The following is a 22054-nucleotide window of genomic DNA, read 5'->3' as shown; positions in this document are numbered from 1 at the left end:
TGGCAGAGGGACAATGAAGCCACTTTGAGGTGAGCATGATCACCAGCATTCAGCTCCCCTACAGGAGCTGGACTCACCGGTAGGTCAGTTGTCGCAGGGGGGGGGGGGGGGGAAGGGTATAGCGCTTTCACATCTGCAGAGACGGGAAGTTGGAATTTTTTATTTTTTCTTGTTGTTGTTGTTGTTTTGTATGTTCGTTTGTTTTTGTTTGTTTTTGAAATGGGTTGGGATGGCAAAATGATAACGAACCAGTCACGCACCCACCATTTTGAACTTTTTTGTATGGGAATGTTGAATTGCGCTATTTAGATAACTTTTATGAATTAATCAATTTATTTATTTGGTTTAAATAATCTCTAATTGTTCTCAACAGTACACATGATTACAATGCAAACAATGATAAAAGAGCATCAATAACCCTTATGAATTAATCAATTTATTTATTTATCAATGTATTCAATCATATATTTGTTTATTTATTCATTCATTCATTCCTTTATTTTTCTTATTACTGTTGTTTGTCCCGTTTCGCCCACCCACCGTCCCCGTTTAGCCTATTCAGCCTCTTTGTTTTTTTCTGTCTCCCTGTCTGTCTGTCTGTCTCACTCCAATGAAGGAAGTGAGATTTTATTTGTTTTAACACACACACACACACACACACACACACACACACACACACACAACTGAAAAAATTCGCAAACTGGAAATAGGCGAAATGGGGTTTCCACTTTTAGTCGTGAACAAGCGAATCAGGAACAGGCGACTCGGGATGACAGACAGCTCCTGATCACCTGCAGTGAGAGTAGACACCTGACTGTGGTCAGGACAAAGCGAGGGTCAACACATGTTGGCTGCTGACCGTTTCCTATTGTGGTCAGTGCTGCCCTAAAGTAAATGTACTGCTTCACCGCCTTCCATCCCTCCTTCATGTTGACAGGCGAACAACAGACATAAAAGGGGGGAGGGGGAGGGAGACAAGGGGGTGGGGGGGGGGGGGTGGAGGGCGGAGGGAGGAGCTCGAAGGCTGAATTTATATTCAGTGATCACAACTGTCCTTTCAGACAGACAGACAGGCAGACAAGACAAATAAGAGAACGATCTACGTTATGTAAAACTATGATATACGTGGAAGGAGTGAGAGAAGAAAAGAAAAGAAAAAAGCAATACTAAGAACTCCAAAAGATCGTGTGTCTTTATTTACTCAAACTGGATTGACAGTGTTCGTGATGGACTGTGTGTGTGTGTCTGTGTCTGTGTGTGTGTGTGTGTGTGTGTGTGTGTGTGTTCGCGCGCGCGTGTGTGTGTATGTGTGTGTTCGCGCGTGCGTGCGTGCGTGTGTGTGTATGCGAGTTATGTGTGTATACGTGTGTATATGCATGCGTGTGTGTGTGTGTGTGTGTGTGTGTGTGTGTTCATGTTACATTCATCATGCCTCTTGGCTGAATATGGTTGAATCGCAACGATTAGTGCCATCCACCACTCTCTCCCTCCTCCCTGAAGTGTAAACCAATTAAAGCCGAGCGCTCGCCACCAGCGGCCACGGACCGCACGAGCTGTTAATCGATACTTATGCTCCTTTCACATTGTCCGACTCCGCTTGACTCCGTGTCAGCACTGCACTCCACTTGTGTGACAGGTGAACAGAATACGGATTGACACGCACAGTGCGAGTCAGTTCTTCCAACAGAAGGTGTTTGGGTTTTGTTGTCGGGTCAAATAACGCCTGTCACCGACTCCTTGCCATTGTTTAATCACACGTAGCAGACAGCCTCTTGAGAGCTTCGGTTGCTCTTCTTAGTCTGGCTTAAACAGACTGATGAACCTCGCGACAGAGATGAAAAGAAAGAAAGAGGACGCACATTTCGATTTGTCGTCACTTCCGTTGTTCGTTTAGCGTCATTTCCGGTTGTGCTTGTTCTGCGCGTGCGCATCGTTGGAACAAACATTTACGTGCATTTGGTTTGCAGCAGCGTCTGAGAAACTAGCTGATTTTTTTTTATCTCTCTCTCCTCCAGTAAGTTTATGAGCGGTGTATATATCATATCATTAAGTTTTGTGGAACGAGAGAGAGAGAGAGAAAGACCATGGGTTGAATTTGCTGAGCCATCACGGCTTCTCTCCCCCTTGATATATGGAGACGAGATACTACTGCTGTGCTTCAATTTTTGTTCAGATGGGAAACATGTGAAGAAAGAGTGGATACGAACGATCAGGAAACGTTCACAGGAACACATGGACTCTGTTCTGGACAAAGGTAAGATTTAGTTCGTTTTAGAAGCGGCCACTCTGCATCTCTGTCTGACCTGTGTGTGTCTGTTGTGTGTTTGTCTGTTTTGTCTTGTGTGTCTCAGTCCCCTCAACCTCTAGGTCGCTCTGTGTGTATGTGTGTGTGTGTGTGTGTGTGTGTGTGTGTGTGTGTGTGTGTGTCCTTCTAAATCCATTCCTCTCTCTATCCCTCCATGTCTCTGTTCATGGTACGTGTCTGTTGTTTATTATTCTGTCCACAGCCCGTCTGTCTTTCTGTCGGTCTGCCTGCTTGTCTGTCCAGTTGACAGGTGTCTGTATTTTGGCTTCAGTGTCCTTATTCATACAGAACGCAAGTTGGCTGATTGTCTGATAGTAAGCGTTGTTGATAGCTTTTTCTTAATCTTTTTGTTTTAGACGACCCTCGTGATTTGCTCCGGATAAAAAGTAGTTTTCAGCTTTCGCCCTGCGAATGAACCCAGATCAGTAGCTGCTGTAAGTTATGTTACCATCATTATTACAGTGTAGAATGTCTAGAAATTCTAAAGACTTTGTGATGATAAAAACTAAGGGGGTGGCTTAAAAAATAAAAGAGTAAAGATAGATAAATAGAAATAAATAAATAAATAAATGACTAAATGAACAATTTTTTTTAAGTCAGTGCAGCACGTGCATCATAATTCTGAACGGTGCTAGATCTTTACATGAATTGCTTCCCTTTATGCCCTTCATAACTCCACCACCACCAACAGGGGACGAGGGGTACAGTCGGAACTCTAGTCGTGGCATAATAATATATCAAACAAGATTGCATGCACCGCTCTACCGCTGGAGACTCCTCCCCCGACCTAAGCGAACGACACAGCTTTGAACCGCCATTGCACTTGAGGGATGACACCTATCAGCGGCTACACGGACGACCCGCAGCGAGCGACAAAGAGCCGGAAAGCGACGACACGACGAAAATGGGAACTGACATCAGCACTTGTACAGCAGACACGGTACTTGTACATCGGTGCTCGTCAGTAGGGATCCTTGGTTGGGGAAAAAAAATAAAAAAAGAAAAAAAAAAAAGAAAAGAAAAAGCTAACACCAGTAAAATATGCGCAGCATGCTAAAAGACTCGAGAAGTGAAAACACAAATGATCATATTATTATGGATTTCAGCCGTCATGTTAGAATTGAAGTGCAACGTTGTGAGAACAGTATGAGTTTTATTTAAGCTTGTTGATGCTCTTTTGTCTTTGTTTTTTTGCATTGTAATCACGTGTACTGTTGAGCAATTAAGGATTGTTTTAAACGAAAACCGCACAGGAAAGATCTCTCTCCCCCCCTCTCTCTCTCTGTGAAAGGAACTGTTAGCATTTGCCATGTTTCAGTTTGAAATTTTCCGAGGCGGTTTTCAGATATCGAATCGAAGTCTGAAAACCAAACATTGAGTTTAAATAAGTAAAACCATGAATATATATATATATATATATATATATATATATATATATATATATCTATCTATCTATCTATATATATATATATATATATATATATATAATGAACAGAAAGAAATGCTAATGCAGGGTCGAAACTATATAGACAACCCTGTGTATTTGTGCTCTCTCTCTCTCTCTCTCTCTCTCTCTCTCTCTCTCTCTCACACACACACACACACACACACACACACACAGGGTAATCTTTGCTCACTTTTGATTTTCGTCTTGAGAGTTTGCACAGTACAAATCGAACAGCCTGGCTGACACAAAAGCGTTCAATGTTCACTTTCACATCAACAGAAGAGGAGAAAAAGATCGAACGTGTTCCTCAGGGCACGACAGGGGTAGTAGACCCATAGGTTGTGAGGACCTTAGCTGTTCCTCCCTCCCCCTCCTCCTTTGTTCAGTTTTGACATCCTTTGAGACGTTCATCCAAGAATGCCCGCCCCTTTACTCCTTGAAGCGACCCCCCTGGAAGCCTTTCTCCCTTGTTTTCTGTTCCTCTTCTGGGTCAGTGTGATGAGTCGTTCTCTGCGGCTACACCAAGTCTGGCTCTTACGTCTGACAGTCATCACCCATGGATGTGACACGTCCTTGACTGGTCCGGGGGGGTCTTTCCTCGAGCCACAAGCCCCGATCTGCCCCTTGTCTTCTCTGAGCTCACGCCCCGCGCCCGTCCATCTTCACCTACTGCTACTGTTTTCTTGCTGAAAAAAAATGCAGGCGTTGTGAGCCGTTGGGAGAGGGGTGGGGTGGGGTGGGTTAGATTTCGTTCCTCACTGTTCTTGTCTGGTGGGTGGCGTGTTAACGTACGTTTTGAAGACCGCTCGCGTCCCAGTATCCATCTTATATATATATATATATATATATATATATATATATATAGAGAGAGAGAGAGAGAGAGAGAGAGAGAGAGAGAGATTGTGTGTACATACTTTTCTTGATTAAGTATTGAATCATTAATTCATTAACCAATTGATTAATCTGATCATTTGTTTATCTATTTATCTATTTATTATACACCTTTTTTTTCAATATTTCTCTTTATTTGTTTATCTGCTATATATATTTTTTACTGGCATCCTCATAGTGGCAATGCAAAAGCCTTGTGCTATTGCCTGTCGAAGTTCGTCCCGTCTCCGTGAATATCAGTAAGAAAGAAGAGCACAGCCATATATTCATAATGTGAACTGGCAAGTAAAAGAGTATGTAGCACTATTTCAGGCACATGCACTTACATATATGCACACAGACATAATATCACATAACAACAAAGACATTTAGATTAAATGCATGCAAAAATATACATACATGATTATGTATACATACACACACATGCCGGTCCACATAATAATTGTGTAATAAAGGGAATCGACTAAATCAGGGATCAAATCGTTCGCTTTGAGTGATACATTCATGAAGTTTCAAAGATGCTGACATTGATCTTAAGACTAAAAGAGGTGTTACCAAATAGTGGTAGCACGCACTTACCAAACAGTAAGTTATGTAAGGAGATACTAAGCTTTTTAAACTATCTTCATGGCTGAAACTTAAATGGGGAAACATTTTACACATTGACTGTGAGAAAGGATGAAGAGGCAAAGGAGGGAAAGGGTCTAACAATGTTAATAGTCAAGACCTTTTCCACCAGGGTTAATGCATTTTTTGGTTGTTGTCATCACTGTCGTCGTCATAATCATCATAGTTTCAGTATCAGTAGCTCAAGGATGCGTCACTGCGTTCGGACCAGCAGCGCAACCCAACGCGCTTAGTCAGTCACCTCTCTCCTCTTCCCACCCGTGATAATCTCCGCATGGCTTTTTAAAAAAAAAAAAGAAATTTGGAAAGGGGGCATCATCCTTGAAAGAAGGGGCGAGTGGCGAAGGGCCGATGACACGTCTGTGTTTAGGGGGGAGGGGGGGCGATTGGCGCTCCGCGGGAAGGGGATGCCTGGGGGGAGGGGGGGGGCTGATGATGACCACCCGGCAGGCCCAGTGTCGCCCACTGACCCTTGTGAGGGTCTGTTAACGCCTTGTGACACCTCTCACCTCCCTCCTCTTCCCACCCGGCTAATTGACCCAGCCCACCGTGAACTACCCGTTCATCGCTGACACGCTTCGTCAAAGTTGAGGGTGTAGGGATTGTAGAGGTGGGGACAGAGCAGGGATGATGTGTGGGGGTTAGGGCAACCCACTAGGCGCCCCGATGCATAGCACCCCCCACCCCCCTCCACCTGTGAAGAGAGGGGTGTGGAAGTGTTCTTGGCCCCCGAGAGAGACTGGACAAGGGACAGAATGGGAAGATTTACCCCCCTCCTCCCCTCCCCATCCGTCCCCCCCCCCACCCCCCACCCCCCCAACCCCACCATCCTCCGCAGCCCGTTGGTGCTTTAAAAAAAAAGGCGATGAAAAGCTGGTCTCGGCTGTGTGGCAGACGGTAAGACACATGGCGACGAGTGATGATGATGATGATGGTGACGATGATACGGATGTCAGAAGGGAACAAGAGGGGGAGATAGCGGGTAACGAGGAGGGAAAGGGGAGTTGGGGGTCAAACGGTTATTGGGCAACGGGTGTCAGTACGGAACAAGAGGGGGAACTAACGGGTAAAGAGGAGGGGAAGGAAGTAGTTGGGGGGTGGGAGCAAACGGTTATTGGGCAACGTATTGGTAGTGGCTTTCGTTTTGTTTATGACAGTGGCGTTTGTTCCCCTCCCCCCCACCTTCCCTCTCCCCGTCCCCCACCCCACCCCCTCCGCCCCCCTCCATGCCGGTGGTCCGCTTGCTGTCTGCGATGGGACAGTACGGGTGGAAGCTGTCATGGTCAGTTGGATCTCGCTAATCGGCGTGTCCGGACAGTTGAGGTACCTGGTAACGCACGTACACTACAAAAACGGGTGATGATTGATCGCAGTTTACAGCTTGTGTGATTAGGACTTGCTTTGCAATGTTTGGACTGAACTGGGGGTGTGATTGTGTGCTTTTTGTTCGTTGTTCGTATCACGGTCTTTCCCAGGACTCTGTGTATGTTTCTGTGTGTCTGCGTTTGTCTGGCGCGTGTGTGTGTTTGTGTGTATGCCTCTGTGTGTGTGTGTGTGTGTGTGTGTGTGTGTGTATGTGTTGGTGGAGGGGGCGAGGGTTGTGCGGGTGTGTGGGGAATTTAAGGACGCGGCGGTCCCGTTGCCTCTTAGTTGATACATGACATTCAGTGCTATGTTTCCATCTTTCATTTATTTTTTTCTTTGTGTGCGTGGGCGGGGGGTGGCGGGAGTGGGGGTGTAACTGCATATAGATTTTTGCCCTAGGTACTCATTTTTCCACAGTCACAAAACAAACGTTTAATCATTTCCCTTAAAGTTATAATGATATTGTATACATTGTGATTGACCTCGGCAAAGAAAGTGCATCTTTCTGAGTCGACATATTTATAAATTCTTTTTGTCAATACGTCGTATTTGTATTCAGGATGAATAGCCTTTCTCTGCTAGTATGTATATAATAACAGTAATAAATCTTTATATGTTGCTTTATAGACGCACATTTTGTTCTTCCAAATGTATTTCTCATCTGATCAATTGGTATTGCTGCTGTAACTGATTGTCAGCCTTTTTTTTTTTTTTTTTTTTTTTTTTTACCCCCTTTCTTTCGGAGGCGCGTTGGGTTACCTGCTGGTCAGGCATCTGCTTAGCAGATGTTGTGAAACGTATATGGATTTGTCCGAACGCAGTGACGCCTCCTTGAGTAAATGAACTGGACTGAACCTCGGAGGAAGTGTCGTGGCGGAATCGGTAAGGTGTTGGACTTGTGATCTAGCGGTCAGGTTCGATCCCCCGAAGTTGTGTCCTTGGGAAAGACACTTCACTCCGATTTCCTGCACCCAACCCAAGAGCGAATTACGGGTACATGACTTGGTTCGGGAATAAAAAAAAAGTTAAAACAGCGGTTGGGAAGGATTGAGCCCCGCCATCCTGTGCCGAGCCCAAGGCCCAGTGAATATTTATTTTACTGCAGCTTGTGCATATTTTGTCCCCTTTTTTTTGTCCACGAAAAATGACTGGACTATGAAAGGCAATGAGAACTTGAGCACTTTAACCTTTCCCTCTCGAAGGAACTGGAAAGAAAGAAGGAGGGGTGGAAGGGTAAACAGGGCCATCTCAAACAAAGTTTACTTTTACTGTTAGAGTATTTACCACAAGTCGAGAATGAAAACCAAACAGGAAGGTATCCGGAAATCATCAGTGTGTTTTTTTTAAGGGGGGTTTGGGGGGGGGGGGGGGTTGTTTTGTTTTTGTTTTTGTTTTTTTGGCTCCGCGCTCACTGTTTCTGCCCCATGCCTCCCGTTTTATTTGTGTTTGCACAAGTGAATTTCCAAGTGGATTGATAAAGTATTTTTGATTGATTTGATATCATCATTATCAATATTGTTGATAATGATGATTATGATGATGATTATGATAATAATAATAATGATAATAATGATTGATTATTATTATCATTGATTATTGTTATTACTATTATTGGTGGTGGTCGTTGTAGTAGTATTGGTAGTAGTGGTAGTAATAGTAGTAGTAAAAATAGTTGGAATAATTTGTTATTATAATTTGTTATTCAAGGATTGTGCTCGGGATTGGCTGATGCGCACGTCTTTCATTTCTACGAGGTAATTTGACCATACCCCTCCTTTTTTGGGGTGGGGAGAGGGGTGAGGGTGTGATGGAGGCGGGAAGGGGTGGACAGGCCAGAACTAAGCTTACATAAGCTGTGTTTTGTCAGCGGCACTGGTGTTTCGCTGACTGCTTTATATGCCAAGCAAAAAAACACAAGGGCGGTCTGGCGTCCTCCTCCGACAAACAGTTGTGTCGGCCTTCACACGCCAGCGTGTCGCGGAGGGGTCCTCGGCCTTTGTGCGCCTGTCAGCCACCCGCAAGACACCATACGGGTGGGCTGGGCCGGGGTGTCGGGTAGAGAGCTGCCGTGCATTGTGCCGACAAGGGGCTGGCTGGCTCGCGGGCCCCGTCTTCCTCGCTCCCCCGCCCCTGTGAGTGGCAGGCAACTGGCGGGTGCTGTGTGGGCGGCAGCCACTTGAGCCACTTGGAGGGGGCCTCACGGTGCGGGGCCCTGCCCCCACCTCTCTTGCCCCCCACAACCCAACCCACCCCTTCTCCTGCTCCCGCAACTCCTACTTTTCTCTCTCTCTCTCTCTCTTCTAGGAAAAGTATGGAATTCTTCAAGCTTTCTTTGATTCTAGCCTGTGAAAAACGTTGATATAACAAAATGTTCTCTTTTCTTTTCTCTTTTTTTTGTCCCTTGCACAGAAGGTTATATTTCTCAACATAGAAACATGCATCACACATTTTGGGGCTTTTTTTTAAGGACAAAATCAGAAGAAGAAAAAAAAACTACTACTAAACAAAAAACAAAAACAACAAACAAGCAACCAAAAACAGAAAACAAAGAAAGTAGCAACAACAAACAAAAAAACAAAACAAAACAAAACAAAAAATTTTTTTTTAAAATCATTCAAGTAATACATTTCGGAAGTTTCATTACACTGAGGTACACTTTGTTTTAAGTCAAAATAACAGAAAGAAAATTGTCATCAACAAAATGTTCTTTGTATATATATATATATAGAGAGAGAGAGAGAGAGAGAGAGAGCACTTTGCCGGAGAAAAGAATGTCTCAATAATATCTGAATCAGTGCATGTTTTTCGTGAAACTGTGTACTCCTGTTGTTATGAGCTAGAGGCCTGGCAATTAAAACCTTTTTTTTTATTGTGATTTATCAGTCCCTCTCTCTCTCTCTCTCTCTCTCCCTTTCTCTCTCTCTCCCACCCTGTCTCTCTCTCTCCCGTCCTCCCTCCCACTCTCTCTCTTCCTCACCTCTTTCCTCCCCCGTGACCCCGTTCTATTACTCTGTGCCTCTACTTGCTTACTTATCTCCCCTGTTTTGCTTGTCTGACGTCGTATTTCTCGGCCAGGGAGGGAGCAGAAGCCATCCCAGTCGCTGGGCAATTGGAAAAATGATGATGAAGATAATGATTCTTCTTCTTCTTCTTCATCATCATCTTCTTCTTCTTCGTACGTGGGCGGCAACTCCCACGTTCACTCGTTCACAAATCCCGGATATGTCTTCGTGTTTCGACGCCAGGAGGAAGTGGACCTACGTAATGTGCTGCGTAATCGTTGTCCTCGCGCCATGGCGAAGAATGACTGTTTTGACATGAATTACGCCGGCGGGCGCTAATATTTCGAACTCTAGATAAGAGCTCAGGCGTTAACTGCATTTGAGATGTTCTGTGAGTCGTAGCACAGAGTGAACATAACACCTCAGTCCGGAAACACGATCACATGACGTCATTCAGCGCGGGGACAACACTCTCGTTGCCATGGGTTATTTTTCAGTGCGCCAAGTGTATGCTGCACACGGGACCTCGGTTTATCGTCTCATTGGAATAACTAGACGCTCAGTTCGTTTTTCCAGTCAAACTTGGGAGAAAGGGCGAGAGCGAGATTCGAACCCAGACCCTCACGGACTCTGTATTGGCAGATGAGCGTTTTAACCATGCCTTTCGACGGTAAGCTTTGCACTTCAGATCAGTTCAATTCAATGTTGAAGATATCCAGCTTCCTCTAATGAATCGAGCGCTCGTGTTAGATGTGTCACACATAAAACCTAAAATGAAGAGGATGGCGACAAGCAACACTATTTCGAGTGAATCAAACAGTGAAACAGATGTTCCAGAAGCAGTCATCATTCTTGCGTCAAAGCTTCAAAAAGCAGTACGTTTGATATTCTCCCAAAACTACCCCCCGCACCCCCTTTCGTGTTAGTCTGTTACCATGAATTATTGGACTTCCAAGCAAAATAATGGAAGGGGCGAAGATGTCCATCTAATGACAGTTAAGGTAAATGTCTTTTGACGCCAGTGAAGAAGAAAAATTGTTTTCCAAGCTATCCTAATCGTGGGACATTATGGAACTGCGCCTAAAAACAGATTTTCGGACATTAGCAGTGATAAGAGAGCAAAAGGGACTTGAAAATCGTGTTTTATCGTGTTTTACGTCTATCTTCTTCAGTTGCTTTAAACAGATTCTATTCAAAGAAACGACATAGCGTTCGCAGAGAAACACAAAAAGCGTGGGAAGGACATCAATCCTGGCCTATTTAAGCCGTGCAAAATTTGTGTTTGTATTTATATTTCTTTTCATCACAACAGATTTCTCTGTATGAAATTCGGGCTGCTCTCCCCAAGGAGAGCGCTTCACTACACTACAGCGCCACCCATTTTTTTGTATTTTTTCCTGCGTGCAGTTTTATTTGTTTTCCCTATCGAAGTGGATTTTTCTGCAGAATTTTGCCAGTAACAACCCTTTTGTTGCCGTGGGTTCTTTTACGTGCGCTATGTGCATGCTGCACACGGGACCTTGGTTTATCATACATCCGAATGACTAGCGTCCAGACCACCACTCAAGGTCTAGTGGAGGGGGAGAAAATATCGGCGGCTGAGCCGTGGTTCGAACCAGCGCGCTCAGACTCTCGCTTCCAAGGCGGACGCGTTACCTCCAGGCCATCACTACAGGAAGAGTAACAATAAGAAACAAGAAAGCACAAAACTTATGCATGCATCACTTGCTGCTCAATATCCCTGAGTGGCATGGGAATCGAGCGAAAGGAGTGCAGGAAACCAGTTCATGTGCTATTTGAATGCATCGAACCACTTGTGTCACGGGCTGTCAACTGAAGCCAATACCGTAATATTGAACGGCACGCTGTCTGACCATTAATTGTCTGTTTTTGAAGTGTGTCAATCTAGCCATTAACAAGAAAGATTTTCTTTGCGAAACCACAAATGGGAGTCTGTTTTCGTTTGAATGGAGCCCACAAAAAGATGTCAGTATAGAGGTTTTCCTTCACAATACAGCCAATAAGAAAACAAGGCTCGGTCCGGGTTTCTGAATCGCCAGGGTAGCCTCATTGTGCAGGTAACGATGTTATGCGAAGCTTTTTTTCCTGGCAAACATAGACTTTATTTTTTTAGAATCACTGAAGTGAGTTAGGAATAGGTTTGTGAAATACAAAACTTCTGTCAATTCGAACGATTTAGGCGTGCTAGATTCGTCGAGATTCATCTCAGTGGAGTTAAGTTCGTGAAGTGAACGTTTGCCCAGTTAGGAACGGTTCACAATGCTTTCTACCTATAGATTGAAACAGTTTGGGGAAGTCCGATACAATCACCATCATTGTTTCGTAACACGCTCCCTGTATGTTGTTCTGTGTATTGAATTCGTGTTGTACGACTGTCAGTCCTTGAAAGCAGTGCATACTCGCTTTTTCTGCTTTTTTTTTACCATCAAATAATAACCAATTCTAATATACATAATAGTATGTACGTACGTGAGCGCATGATTGAACGCCTGTCTGAATGACAGGAAACGAATAATGGGCGCGTAAAATCAGCCGTCAGTCGGCTGTACCCAGGTAGGCAGCCTTTTGTGCAAATGACTTCGTGTTTGTGAAGCGCTGAGAGTTTGCTGTCTGAACTCAGATGGGCGACATAATTAGTATCAGTGATACTTCTCCAGGCGACCCAGCATCCACGGTTCCATGTGGACTGCCGACGCTGGGACTGCGACAGATGAACCCGGGTGTGGCTGTGTATTAGGGGGACTCGGAATGAGCGGCGTGGGAGTAATGCCACTGAAACGGTGCAGATAACGGGACAGCAACAGTAGCAGTAACAACTACAACAACAAAAAAAAGTATCAGTGATGATGATGATGATGACGACGACGACTTTAACCCTTACCCCTGGCGTTGGTGCGACGTCTCCTAGGTCTGGTATAACTTCGGAGGAGGTGATCTACTGTTCTAATAAGAAATTACAAGAGACAGGAACCTCAATAAAGCGAGGCAACCTTTGATCGCTAAGAGGAAATATTGTCTGGCGCAGAGACAGAAAATCTTTGAGCTTGAAATGAAAGCTCAACGAAGTGAAAGTGCATGATCAAAACTGCATGGACGTGGGCAAATGGGGAGGGTGGTCTTTATCAATATTTTTTGTCATTGATATTCGTGCAGAATTGGTACTTTTGTTGTTCTCTCTCTCTCTCTCTCTCTCTCTCTCTCTCTCTCTCTCTCTCTCTCTCTGTCTGTCTGTTGTTGTTTTTTGTTTTTTTTGGTGTGTGTATATTTTCATTTAGGATCCCTAAAATTGTATGCTAAGAATGTTTTGCCACATTTTGAAACTGATTATTTCATCATAGATTATTTCAACTCCACCAACAGCTGGGACCGAGTCATCATCTTGCATTCTGATCCCCACAAAGGGTTTGTCTGCTTTTGGACGCAGGTACACGGGATTATCCTCAGTTTCCCGTCATTTTCCAGCCATGATCATTTCCATTTTTTTCACACTTTGAATGCTCCTTTTTTTTCCGTTGGTGGTTTCCAAAACCTCTCGAAATCTTTTAGAGTTTGAATGTTGTATTGTGCACATCGTTATTGGGATTGTAGCTGACATCGAAGGGGAAAAGGTGCCACTGGTTCAGTTTCTGCCTTCACAGCCATATCATCATCATCATCATCATTATCATCGATATTATCATCATGATTTATATGTTGTTGTTTTTTATTGACATCGTCGTCATTATTATTATCATTATCATTATTATTAACCGAACGAAATAGTGATTTATCGTTTCTCGAAACTTGTAAAGCAACCTGAATGTTTAAGTAATCTTTAAACTAGTTTCTAGTTACGCTGCTGGTCAGGCATCTGCTTGGCAGGTGTGGTGTAGCGTATATGGATTTGTCCGAACGCAGTGACGCCTCCTTGAGCTACTGATACTGATACTAAACTAGTTTCTATCACGGACAGCTATATGATATGTATAGGAAATGGAGAAATACGAGATCTTAAACAACCAATAAGTATATTACGGAAGCGTCTGTCCCAGGGGGGGGGGGGGGGGGGGGCACAAAATTCGAAGCCAGCATTGCTGGGCGCGCCCCACCAGGAATAAAATAAAATAGTATTTACAGAATTGTAACCAGATACTTGCTCAGACCGCGGGTTCAGCAGTTGTATGCTAATGGAATTGTGAAAGAACGTGCTGTTTTCGTCTGCCATTTTCTTGACCAACGTTGACTACAAGCCGTTCAGGCATATGAAAACTGTGTTAACTGTGAGTATCAAGTCCGACCATAGTGTCAAGAAATACACAATTAATGGGTTCGTGAACTCTCTCTCTCTCTCTCTAGCTCTAACTTTGAGGAAAAAATGCCTGAATAGTATGTAAATGAACACATGTTGCATGCTACATTTTGCTGTGACTCCTGTTATTATGGGCCAGAGGCCTGACAATTAAAACATTTTTTTACTTTGACTTTGACTTCTCTCGTTCTCTCTCTCTCTCTCTCTCTCTCTCTCTCTCTCTCTCTCTCTCACATACACACTCAGGCACACACGTGCCCTCACACACACACACACACACACACACACACACACACACACACACACACACACACTCACTCACTCACTCACTCAGGCACGCCCACGCACGTTTGCACACACACACACAAAGATACAGTCCTCGATGAAGCGTGGCCGGTAACGCCCTCTTCAGTGTTGTCCTTCTAATGTCGGGATTTACATGACAACAGGCGAAAACGTTTGAAAAGTGATTCGGGCATGTGACGTTCCACCAAACACAACTTAATGCGTGTTTTATGAAAGCGAAACATTTCTTTTGATCGAATGTTAGACAAGTCAGGTGTCGGTGTCAACAATCAGATGCTTGTTACTCGGGGCCTAGTTTGTTTCAGGCGTTTTACTGATGTGTGGATAAAGGTGAAAGATTTTTTCCCCTTTGATCTGACGATAGATGCGAAATGTCGGTGTCAAAACCCTTATGTTTTTGTTTTTTGTTTTTTTATTGGTCTATTTTGTTTGAACGATTTGCTGATGCAAGTATGTCTTTTTTTTCCTCCAAGTTCTATATTGTGGGTGGTCCGTACAATTCTCTCTCTCTCTCTCTCTCTCTCTCTCTCTCTCTCTCTCTTTCTCTCGACAAGAGGAGGAGAGGGATGTGAGGATGGGGGGAGGGCAGGATGAGTGAGCGAGAGATATGCATGATGTGTATAATGTGCCACAGTACATTTAACCATTCTGAATCTCTCTCTCTCTCTCTCTCTCTCTCTCTCTCTCTCTCTCTCTCTCTCTCTCTTTAAGAATACTTTTTACCCACTTGATCTCAGCTGTGAGATGACCTTTGATTTTAGCTGGGGTGACTAAGCGCGTTGGGTTACGCTGCTGGCCAGGCACCTGCTTGGCAGATGTGGTGTAGTGTATATGGATTTGTCCGAACGCAGTGACGCTTCCTTGAGCTACTGAAGCTGAAGCTGAAGCTGGGCTGACTCGTGAATATCTTTAAGTAACATGTAAAAGTTTTGAATCAACTCTCTAACACGGTCACATTCACACATATACATAATTCTGTCTCTGTCTGTCTGTCTGTCTGTCTCTCTCTCTCGACGATTGTGTTTTTCTCTTTGAAAACTTGATATATCTCTCCTCATTTGCAGAATGTACTGGTATAAAGAATACGGTAGCGCAACGGAGTGAAATTTATATTTTCGCGTTCCATTTTCTAGAAGAGAGATGATGCAGGGGAGGAGTTTTATTTTGACCCTGTGTGTGTGTGTGTGTGTGTGTGTGTGTGTGTGTGTGTGATAGAATGAGAGAGCTCACACATTGAAAAAAGAGGAGCAGTGTGGAGTAGGGCGGAAGTAATGGAGAAAGAAACAACTCTAAATCTTTCGAATTTCGTATTTTCTTTCTCGTTTTTACTCTTTTTTTTCTTTCTTTATTTTTTTTTTTTTTTTTTGGGGGGGGGGGGGGGGGGGGGGGGGGGGGCTGGGGGCTCGGATGGGGGATGGGGGTTATTTCTGCTGTTTCCGTTGACGTATGAAAAAAAATCGTTAATCTTTTTTTCTTTTTTTTTCCTTAAAAAAATTTTTTTTTTACGATGTTTCATGGAGAAACAATTATAAATATTGGTTACTCCCAGTGAGAGATAAGAAACTCCAGGGAGAGCTGGACAGTACAAGGTCTTCAGAGAAGAGATCCCCCTCAGTCAAATGTTTCGGCCCTTAACTCCTAACACTCTAAGGGGGCCTGGACGCACCCAGGTCATGACTCCTGGATGCCCTTGTATTGCCGCCCAAAATAGCAACCATAATAACATAAAGACACAGTGCAACATAACACATGCAACCTGCACGCACCCACAAAAAATAAAATAAAATGAATAAATAAATAAATGAATAAATAATTTGCGCGCACCCACAAAATAAATAAATAAATAAGCAAACAAATAGTTATATTGATAAATGAAGAAAGTGTACAGACAGAACTAAACAAGCATCAAACCTTGGCCCTGAACAAATCTGCCTTCTGGAACGAAACGAGCCTCTCAGGATCTTCACTGCTTCTGTTGGACAGAGGCTGCAGTCAAAAGAAAAGGGGGGGGGGGGCTAGAATGGATGGGGGTGGGGGCTGCGGGAGGGGAGTTGGGTGGGGGGTGGGGGGGGTGGGGGTTCGATAGCAGACAGCCGTCATTGCGGGCATACAGGAAGAAGAAAGCCGCGGCGACAGAGGAGGTTCACAAAAATGAATGAATAAATAGATAAATGAATAGATAGATAAATAAAGAAAGAAAGAAAGAAAGGAGGAGGAGGAGAAAATAAACCCCCAGCATGATCGATACCGTCATGCGGTGCCATCTCACGCTGCAGCAGTCTCTGCATCTCTCTCTGTATCTCTGTCTCTCTCTTTCTCTTTCTCTATGGTTCTCTGTCTGTCTGTCTCCCATTCTTTCTTTCTCTCTACTCCCTCTCTGTCTCCGTCCCCGTCTCTCTCTTTCTCTCTCTCTCTCTCTCTCTCTCTCTCTTTCTCTCGTTCTCTGTCTGTCTGTCTCTCTCTCTCTCTACTCCCTCTCACTCTCTCTGTCTACACTCTCTCTTTCGTTTACTCTCTCTCTCTCTCTACTCCCTCTCTCTGCTCCCCCCTCTCTGTCTCTCCCTCCCTCTCTCCATCTCCCCCCCCCTCCTTCCCCCTCTCTCCCCTCTCTCTGTCTCTCTCTCCCTCCCCCTTTCTCCCTCCCTCCCTCTCTCTCCCTCCCTCTCCTTCCCTCTATATCTCCCTCTCTCCATCTCTCTCTCCCTTCCACCCTCTTTCTCCCTCCCTCTCTCTCTCCTCCCTCTCTCTCTCTCCCTCCCTCTTTCTCCCTCCCCCCTCTTTCACCCTCCTCCCTCTCTCCCCCTCTCTCTCTCTCTCCCCCCTCTCTTTCTCCCTCTTTCTCTCTCCCTCCCTCTCTCTCTCCCTCTCTCTCCCTCTCTCTATCTCCCTCCATCTCTCCCTCCCTCCCTCTTCTTCTCTCTCCCTCCTTCTTTCTCCGCCCTCCCTCTCTCTCCCTCCCTCTTTCTCCCTCCCTCTCTCTCCCTCCCTCTTTCTCCCTCCCTCTCTCCCTCCCTCTTTCTCCCTCCCTCCCTCCCTCTCCACCATCGCTGGATTCCCGAACCAACGTGATGCGGCGACACTCTGGGGGAGGTCCGTAGCTGGTGCTGTCATCGTCGCTGCCTGTCGCTTTCCTTATTACTGCCTCTGCCTCAGCTGTCCTGTCCCACATTGCCAGGAAGTAGTATTGGTAAAGAGGGAATGAAGAAGAACTGGGGAGAGAGAGAGAGAGAGAGAGAGAGAGAGAGAGAGAGCGCTTGTGTGTACGCGTTCACCTGTACGAGCACGTGTGATCATAGTTACCTGTGACCTGTATTAGCCAATGTTCATCTTACTCTTAAAAAAAAAAAAAAAATTTTTTTAAAGCCGAAATATAAATATGAAGGCTACTCGAGTAAAAATCTTCACAAGGGTTTTTTGATTTGCACCTTATTGTGATAATGAATTGATCAACAAATAAACTGATACGTTTGTGAATAGACCTGTGCTTTTTCCCAGTCTTATGAGGCGCTGTTGGGGTTGGAGAATGTAATAGTGATTGTCAAAGTTTGTCAAAGTTTTCGGTTTTTGTATATATACCTAACACATAGCTGTTTGTGCACCAGAACAAAAGCCAGCGAACATTGCCTCATTAACTGTCTTAGTAACAGGGGCATATTATATCTATTTATTTGTATTAAGAAAAATGAATAATAAGAAGAAAATGAAATCTTTCGAACGTACGGATTTAAGTTCTGTATATGCGCACGCATTTGATAAACGAAATAAAGCAATATATAAATCAGCATATGAATAAATTTTTGGCACAGATAAATCGCTCAGTGAGAATAACAATTTGAGACAAGTATTTAAAAAAAAGTTGTTTTGTTTTTAATTAAACGAGTAAATAAATAAATAAGAAAATTTTACATAGATTCCGCAGAAAAGAGAATTAGTGTTGTCACTCAGCAATAGAATGAAATTCCATGTGTATATTCACAGCAATAGAATGGAACTTCCATGTGTATATTCACAGTAATAGAATTGAACTTCCATGTGTATGGACAACTTGACGCTCCTAAACAACCTTATCCCCAAACGGCTGATTCCAAAATGGCTGAGCGGTGTCGCATGCAGCTCTCTTCTTGTTCACAGCGGTTGCTGTTGTGGAAAGACTGCGTCTGTCCAGTTTTAACTTATCTGTTTTGCTATGGCTTGTGTCCGAGATGTTGGGATGTTGAAGAAATGTTTTAGGAAACTGAAATACAGGTTTGGAGATCATTCATCCTTCGACAGCTTGCGTAGACGATATGAAGCGTGGCCTTCAGTGACAACAAATGATATCTCTTGCAGAAACACTTGAAGGTGAAGCAATGAAAATTATATAACTTAATCAGTCTAGCTTTATTCCAATACGCTTATTCCGGGAGAGTGAAAACAGTGTTCTTATATTCGCCAGTACCGGGCTTGTGTTGTCTGACCGAGGCAGAACTGATGTCGAGTCCGTCCGTGAACAACATGAATCATGTGAAGCTGACAATGTTTTGTGCCAACACGTACACACACACACACACACACACACACACAAACACGCGCGGTCGCGCGCGCGTGTACGCACACACGTGGACGTACACACGTACACGTACACGTACACACGCAAAAAAAATCGTGTGTGCCAAGAAGTGCGTGCGTACATACACACACACACACACACACACACACACACATGCGCGCACATGCAAGAAAATTGTAGATCTGTAAATCAATGACAAACGTCAACAAACAATTTGATTCAAAAGATATATTTTGTGTAGCTTGGATCTGGCTAGTTATTTTGGGGTTTGGTAAGTTATTTTGAAATCCAGATTAACACTTGAAGTGATGTCTTTTGTAAGGAAAATATTTGTGGGCTCTGAAATGTATGTATCTTAAAAGACTTAACAGTGCTTCAGTTGTGTATATGTGTGAGAAAGAGAGCAAGTGCCATGTGCATAACGCATGTTATTAATGAAGTATCCATATTATCACGAATACAATAAAATGACATAACATGATTGTTAATCAGTCCTTAAATGGTATATAATTGTCAGCTGAACTAAATGAAATTAAATGTAGTGTTATCTGAAAGTATTACTACTAGTACTAACGGGCTCTTTGGCTAAAACTGATGTCAGGAAAATGCTCTGTTTAGGTATTTTAGGAATTTTACAAATTTTCATGTCATTTCATATTCCTTTGAGTGATGCTAACCTCCGGGCCCAAGACCACATGAGGGCTTTTTCCTTGCCTTACCAAATAACTCAAAATCTTCACCCAGTGTCAATGAATAGATAGTAGTAAAAGAAATATACTAAATTCTGAATTTTTATGCCATATTTTTCTCATAGATTTTGCCATTGATTATTACTTTCTTCTTCAATTTGCTGATCTGCTGATGATCCAACATTTCACCTCCATACCCTTTTTTTTCCCCGACTGTAGTCAGGGATGAGAATTATCAGCAACTTTACCAACAAACAAAAAACTGAACGCTTCATAGAGGACTGACATTTATTCAGAACCCCAAGTCAGCTGGTAACTTTGATTTTGATCATTATTTCAGTGATTTTAGCCTACTTTGCATTGCACAGTCTTCCAATCCCAAACATTTATCTGTTCTTTTGCAACGAATCTGTGAATAGTATACATTATGATCTGTTTTATTTATTCTCTGTCCACAAAGGCTACAGGAAGGGCAAAACGTTTTCCCTTATCTTTCTTTTCTTCTTCTTCTTCTTCTTCTTCTTCTTTTTTCCACTATTCAGATGATATTCCGAGTGAGGACAAGCTAAGAATAAAAATAGACCAATGTATGAGCCATTTACAAATTCAGAGAATGTTTTTTGTGAATGCCCCTCCATCAGTACAGAGAACTTGATATTGTCATGAACACAAATGTAGGATGATTAACAAAGTTATTAACTGATCCATACACAATGTCAAAGTAAATCATGCTGAAAAATATAGAAGAGTGAATGTCAAAAGTCCATTTGTCCCTCTGTGTAATATGAATCTGAGAAATGTCCAAAATAAAATTTAGGGAGCTGAATCAGTCTGTCTCTTGTAATGATTTTTTAAGACTAAGCAAACATTTGATTTTAAACAAGATATTATATCCATGAAAATACTCCAGACAGGCTTATTTGCTTATGATGATGCTTGACTGATCTTGGCTCTTTTACATTGATGCAGTGCAGTGTGTCCTAAAACAGCTTTAAGCATTACACACACACACACACACACACACACACACACACACACACACACACACACACACACACACACACACACACACACACACATATTCCTGCCTCATCCTGTTGTCCCTCTTTTGCCACAGCCTCTCTCTCTCTCTTTCTCACTCAACACACACACACACACACACACACACACGCAACCCCCCCCCCCCCCACACACACACACATATTCCTACCTCATCCTGTCATCCCTCTTTTGCCTCAGCCTCTCTCTCTTTCTCACTCAACACACACACACACACACACACACACACACACACACACACACACACACACACACACACACAGCTGTACATATGTTTTAATAATCATTATTATCACTTTCAAGTCAAAGGAGAGAGGAGGGAGTGTTAAATTAAGACTTTTACATCCCCCAAGATAGAGGTACAGTTTGTGGTAAAGCCATAGCAAACTGTCCATTTTGACAGTGATTCATCTGTCAATCTTACGAACTCCCTGGTGAAATGGGCTTTAGTTTGAAGATAATGAGCAAATATATTGCCAGTTTAACCCCTTCCTCACTTCTCTTTCACCACCAGTGCCTGACTGTTAATTGCATTGTAGCATTAATGACAAAAGTTAAAAGAATTATTGTTCCTAAGATTCCCAGTTAATACTACTCGGCTATTCTAAGTGTGTTTGTGTTTGTTTGCGTGAATGAGAGAGAGAGAGAGAGAGGTACATTTTATTATTTTTGATATTTGCAATGTGTAGTATTTCTCATATCCATATTTTTCTTGTATGGCTTCATGTGCTGTTGTCTGTCAATAATAGTGATATGCACTATTGTATTTATGTATTGTTTCATGGGAATTGCTTTGGTCACACTGGGGAGTTTGCGCCTTATGAATACTATCATTACTATTTTTATACTACTACAACTACTTTTTTATCATTCTTCTTATTATCATTCTTTTTACTATTGATATTACTTTCAATGCTGTTATTGTTATTATTATTATTATCATCATCATTATCATCATCATCATTTATTATTGTTTATTGTTATACTCAAACTGGGGAAAATTAAGCAAAAGATTTAAAATTCACAAAATCAGACACTCGATCTGTGGCACCACAGTGAAACAAGCCAGCAGTAGCTTGGGTGTGAATTGTATCTCTGATTTGTAAATTTTAATGAAGACTGAGCTTCCTATGTACATATAGTGTTTGTAGTGTGCATGCATAGTCACCTTTCCAATCTAAGTAACGATCGATAATATTACTTTATGCACTCAGCCAATACATGTATATAAAATAGAAATTGTCACTGTGTGTGCTCTTGCATCATTTATTCCTTTGTAGACAGCATGCTCATGGTTCTTTTAGGCCTTATACACGATGATAAACTTTCATAAACATAACTTTTCCTAAAATTATTACTTTTATTGACATAACCCTCAAACTGGGCTAACATAATATTGTGTGATCAAAGTATTATCACTAATTTCAGAAATCTGATGAGACTATAAATAAAAACATACTTCCTTCTTTTTTATTTCTAAATGTTCCACTTATAATAGTTTCAAT

The 22054-nt window shown here is 43.0% G+C and overlaps 1 protein-coding gene across 1 annotated transcript in view; it reads left to right on the top strand.

Moving 5' to 3' along the window:
- Nucleotides 1–2178: 2178 nt before the first annotated feature.
- Nucleotides 2179–22054, top strand: part of LOC143297292 (uncharacterized) — a 75029-nt gene continuing 55153 nt past the window's right edge. The window contains exon 1 of the mRNA XM_076609561.1: nucleotides 2179–2254. Within this exon, the coding sequence (XP_076465676.1) occupies nucleotides 2233–2254 (22 nt within the window). The 5' untranslated portion in view covers nucleotides 2179–2232. The remainder of the gene's footprint in view (nucleotides 2255–22054) is intronic.

Source organism: Babylonia areolata, chromosome 22 (assembly GCF_041734735.1).
Source record: "Babylonia areolata isolate BAREFJ2019XMU chromosome 22, ASM4173473v1, whole genome shotgun sequence".
Lineage (NCBI taxonomy): Eukaryota > Metazoa > Mollusca > Gastropoda > Neogastropoda > Buccinidae > Babylonia > Babylonia areolata.
This window is presented reverse-complemented; position numbering and strand designations above follow the sequence as displayed.